At 40.2% G+C, this 5261-nt stretch overlaps 1 protein-coding gene across 1 annotated transcript in view; it reads right to left on the bottom strand.

The window, feature by feature from the left end:
• The window catches only part of LOC103805944 (kalirin-like), a 55106-nt gene that overhangs the window by 39735 nt on the left and 10110 nt on the right, over positions 1 to 5261 (bottom strand). Inside the window, exons 5-8 of the mRNA XM_009078609.1 lie at positions 5019 to 5085; positions 3658 to 3761; positions 1153 to 1222; positions 516 to 602 (exon numbers count right to left, since the gene is read on the bottom strand). Of these exons, the coding sequence (XP_009076857.1) occupies positions 516 to 602; positions 1153 to 1222; positions 3658 to 3761; positions 5019 to 5085 (328 nt within the window). The remainder of the gene's footprint in view (positions 1 to 515; positions 603 to 1152; positions 1223 to 3657; positions 3762 to 5018; positions 5086 to 5261) is intronic.

Here is a 5261-nt window from a genome sequence, read left to right as displayed (position 1 = left end):
CTTTCCACTGCAGCAGGGATTAGCTCACAAATAAATCCTGCAGAGCATGCCTCATGCCTTGGGGTGAAACAAAACATCTTTCCCTTGTTAAACAAGCTTCTTTCACATTACTATCTAAATGTGTCTAGCCCCAAAGATTTCTAGAAACAGACAAAGTTAGTGGGAATTTATGAGAGGCAACACCCAGCTCCAACAGCTTTTACCTCCTCCCCTGTTTGTAGACCACTGATTAAAAAGTCTTATTTTATTTGGGACAGGAATTAGTGCAGTTGTGGTACTCTAAGGACCACACACAGTTAGTATGGAATTAAATATTTATTAGAAATGAACAACACGAGAATTTGAAATCAATTAAACAATAACATTTTCTCCCCGTAGCAGAGACTTCAGCAGCACGTGCAGCATCAAAAGTCTTCCAGAGTTTGTTTCAGACAAACCCCACAGGTTACAGAATAGTGTCTTTGCACAGGACTCACAGCTGTAAGCAGCAGTAATGTACAATGAGCCATGCTTACCTCAAAGTATGCTTCATACTCAGCTACTATATACTCAGATCGTGGCTTGTTTTGGCAATACACCACATACATGTGCAATCGCCGCTCCTACGAAGGCAAGAGGCACAGAGCCTGGTGAGACATTGGCTACCATTCTGTTATTACAAGGTGGCAGAAAGTTGCCATGATGTTCTACTTGGTCTTCCTTATTCTTGGTTTATATCAAGGATTTAGTTTGCTGAAGTAGGAAAGCAAATTGGTAACTGGTTCTGTTCTCCACTTCTGCACCTTAGGCTAGGAGAGGTTTCCATGGAGGTCATACCCACACTGGCAGGTCTGAAATTTGCTATAGAGTTGTACTCTAGCTAATATCACATGAACATGTAAATTGTAGTAGTTGGCAAGTACCTGCCATAATCATATTTTGGCAGATGTCCTTGGCCACGTCAATTTTGCCCTCAAAAAAGTTGTCTGCAGAAAGGCACTGATAATGCAATCCAGCTGCTCACTGAAAATGCATAACTATAGGGATACTTTTTGTTTAAATTAAGTTTAGACATGTAAAATATCAAGTCAACACAAACAGATATTTTTGGAAGGGAGTCATCACACCCTAAATGATAAACATACTAGACACAGGTGACAAAATAGAACTTACATGCTTAATAAAAAGCTGTGCTAAACGGTCAGGTTCTTGAAGACATTTTTCCAGTTCAGCCAGGAAAAAGCTGAAAGAAAGGATATCAACATTTCAGAATACCTCCTTATGTCATCTCAGCAGCAAACTAGTCATCCTTCAGATATATCAGTGCAATTTTAGCTACAGTATTCAATAATAAATGAAAAGGTAAGCTTGGCTTCAGCCCTTAATGGTGGGATTTCTAAAGCATTAGATGAGAGCTGTGAAATGTGGAGGTCTTGTCTTGCAAGTTGTCTGCTCCTCTTTACTATTACAGTGGTTTCAATTTTCAAAAAGTGCTCATTACTATCTAATTGCAAGAATTGCTTTTCTTCACTGAGAGCCCCCAAAGTAAAACTTTTCCATACACCAAAATGCTTATGAAAACTCAGCAGAAGCTTTACTGGGAATTCTCAGTTGCATGAGCAGATTTGGAGTACTGGTCAGTGTGAAAGAGATGCAGAAACTTCCACTTGAATAATCAAATCAACATGTTTTGCTGGTGAGTTATGATATGGTGTTTGTCACAGTTTTTAATTTCATAATTAATCATAATACATAATTCATAATGGTCATAGTAATTCTTAAACACTGTCTCTATCTTGACCTGCAGCTCTGGGGAGGTCATTCCTTCTAGCCCAAATTACCTTACCCAGAATATATTGGGGTGCCTAAAAGTGAGGTAAAAGCAGCCAAAGTAAATTTTAGAAATACCATTAGGTTTTTCTATCTGGTAGGGAAATCCTGACAATCTCCTTATCCATGATCTTCCTCTTTTTAATTTCAGGATTTCTGTCTCAAATGCGTTCATGAATTTGCTACAGTAGCCAGATTTGGTGAGAGGACCTGGCTGCAATGGTCTGGTCCCAAGAAATACCAGAACACCAAAAAAAGATGCAAATTGGGCAGCTGACCCAACTAAAAACCCCCACTGCTACTATTAGATACAGCTGCTTCCATAACTCAATCCCCTATAAATGTTAAATTCATCTGCATTTAAATAGACTTCTTGACCCAGATATGCAGACCTAAAAATAGGGAATCCTTCCCTATGTGTTAGAGAAAACTCCTATGATCACACTCTGAAAATTAATGACACTGGTAAAAACACTCCATTGCTGGTATCAGCTTAATATGCAGGGAAGATTCTTCTGACATTTTTTAGTTTGTGCTCACAAGGTCATCTGTCAGAACACAAGGACAGGCCTAGGCCATGAGATAAGCACCTGTGGGCACATGATGGGAAGGACTCTGTGCTACCTGGGTGAGGGAAATGTCCAGAGCTGAAGGAAGATCCAGCCCGGTGTCCATTGCTCAAGTCTGCATATACATGCTCAAATTCTAGTTAGTTTGAGCTGCAGAGTATTTATGAGTGGCAGAGTTGAAATGAGGACCATATTGTCCCTAAGCAAGACATAGTTAATAAAGTTACAGGGGAAATGGGCCAGGGATTGTGTTTCCAGCAGCTTTTCAAAAGCTACTTGTATGAGTAGGATTTTCAAGGAATGGACTTCCTAACTCAGAGCCAAAAGCATCAGCTACACCAAAGCATGTCAGGGCTTTCATGTGAGAAGGATCTTGAAGCAATTTGCATTTTATCACCCTCCTAGCCAAATACTACTGGTATGGTCAAACTTCATGACCTGATCAGCTGCATGTGAAGACATTCCTGTTACTGAGAACCACAAGACACGAAAAGGAAACCACGACTTTCCAACATTGCTACTGCACATCTGTAAGATGAATATGAGCCTACAGCTGTGACCCAAGACACATAATTATGGCAGCCTCAGTAGCTTTTCTGAGGATTCAGCAAATACCCCACAAGTAGCAACTCTCTGAGAGTCATGTTGGGAATGCTTGTGAGCAGTAGCTTAGGAGCTGTGGATGGACCAGAGTCCTATCTCCCAGTGAAGCCTCTCATTGCAGCTCCCCAGCAAGGAATGTCAGAGCTGTTGGCAGCACAGAGCACACTCTTGTGTGCAACATTTCTGTCACACTGACCAGCACTCCTGGCATGGTGTCTGAGCCAGCATAAGCTGTATCTGTGATCAGAGACAGCATGACAAACATCCTCCCATGAAGCCAGGCAGTGCAAAGCTATAGCCCACCAAAGTTTTTTTCACTGGTAAAAATGATTTCATGTAAGACTGATGCTTTGCATCATGCAGTTGTGGTGTTTTTGGCTGGGTAAACAAAGCCCTATATCAGGATTTAGTGTGTCGTGAAACTGTGGCTAAAAGCACATGAATCAGAACATGTTCTCAGGATTCAAGGTAGCCATGATTTGTGAAGTTATTAAGCAGCACTTACAAACCAACAGAGACCATTTAAAGAGAGGCAACGTCCTTTGGAAGTTCAGCCCTGAATGACCTGCTGATGTTCAATTAAAAGCAGCTTAGACATACAGACACCACATAGCCCAATCCTTCATGGACAACTGGTTAGAAAGGTGTTTAAAAAGAAAGTAAACCAAAAACTTACTCTTTGTGCCAGTCATAGATCTGGTGAATATTGCCAAACACAATCTTGTCTTTCCCTTTCATATCTTCAGAAACTCCTTTTTCTTCTATCCTCTTCATGAAACCCTTCAGGACAAAAGATGAGTGATCGGCAAAGGGTTCATTTGAAGGGGAAGCATAATTAAACTTTTTTTTTTCAAAGGAGCAATAATTTAATGTCAGGATTTTTTACACTGAAAATGCTTAAAATATCTTTTGCACAATTTAAAACCAGAAACCCAACTAGATAGTTTAAATTACACAGTTTGCTTAAAAGAAAACTCTAAAGGATTTGTTTAGAATATCTACAAACCATTATTAGATGCAATTGAAGTGACAAGAGCAATTATAAGATAAAAGTTAAACAAAGTACTTTATCAAGCTCTTGGCTTCTCTGGCAAAAGGAAGAAACCAGACTCTGTAGCTCTGTACAGAGTTCTTCCATTCATCACCATGAGTATTTTGTGGGAGCACAAAGCCAAGCAGTAAGTTTAAAGAGTCACATGAACAGGATTTCTCACACCCCCTAAGAGTTTCTTTGTAAGCCTCTGAAGCGCTGCAGCCTGTCAGGTTTGCCAATGGTGCATGATGTAAACAGAAGATAATACAAAGGTCTTCAAGCTTAGAAGCTGTTGAAAATCTCTGTTAGATGGGCTGATAATTCTCCTTAGACTAGTGAATTCCACTAGTGAATCACAAGCCTTCAGTTCCTAGTCCTTGCTGGAAAAAAACCTAGATCCTGCATGTTGAGTTGGATGTGTCAGGTGATCCCTAGGGATCAGCCAGGTCTTTACAAGTTGAAGCTTAGAAAAAAAAAGACTTGTTTTTTAACAGAAAAAAAACAAACCCAAAACTCTATTTTATCTAGGATTTTTTTTACAAAATAATAATCCACAGGCCACACATGCACCTCGGCACAGACCCAGCTTCTGGAAAGGTACTCAGACACAGGACATTAGTCCAGGTGCAAACTCAAGTAAACTATGTGCTACCATTACTCAATATGACAGGAAGAAAAGCATGAAATAAGTGGTAGGAGCATAAGTTATTCTCCACCACTGCCCTCAAGGCTGCAGTACAGCAGAGTTTGTCACAAGCAGTGTAGCCAAGAAAAACCTTTGCACGCTGGAGTTGAACCTAAAATATAACATTTGCTAGATGGAAACAAAAACAGTTTCCAAAGGCATTTCTTCTTGTTTCTGTCAACATGAGAAGGAGCCATGGAAGCAGAGTGCAAAATAAGGCAGTTTGCTTCTCACGCCGTATTTTTTGTTGTTGTCACTTGTCAGAATGGTGCTTTTTAGTGGGAAAACATTTTGCATAGCAGGGGTTGCTTCAGCTCACCTCCACAACAGTTCCCAAGTCTTTGACGTAGTCTTTTTCAGTCTGTACCAGCTCATTTAAGACAAACCTACGTTAAAACAGAACACACACGTATATGACCATATTCCTTGATGATACTGCTTACTCCTCTCACCACATGTGACCTCACCGTAAAACCTCACCGACATCCAGATCACATAACAGTACTCATTCTTCACTCACTTAGCTCAGTGGAATGTAAGTGACAAAAATGCCACATTTCAG

This window comes from Acanthisitta chloris, unplaced genomic scaffold (genome assembly GCF_000695815.1).
Source record: "Acanthisitta chloris isolate BGI_N310 unplaced genomic scaffold, ASM69581v1 scaffold34417, whole genome shotgun sequence".
Classification (NCBI taxonomy): domain Eukaryota; kingdom Metazoa; phylum Chordata; class Aves; order Passeriformes; family Acanthisittidae; genus Acanthisitta; species Acanthisitta chloris.
This window is presented reverse-complemented; position numbering and strand designations above follow the sequence as displayed.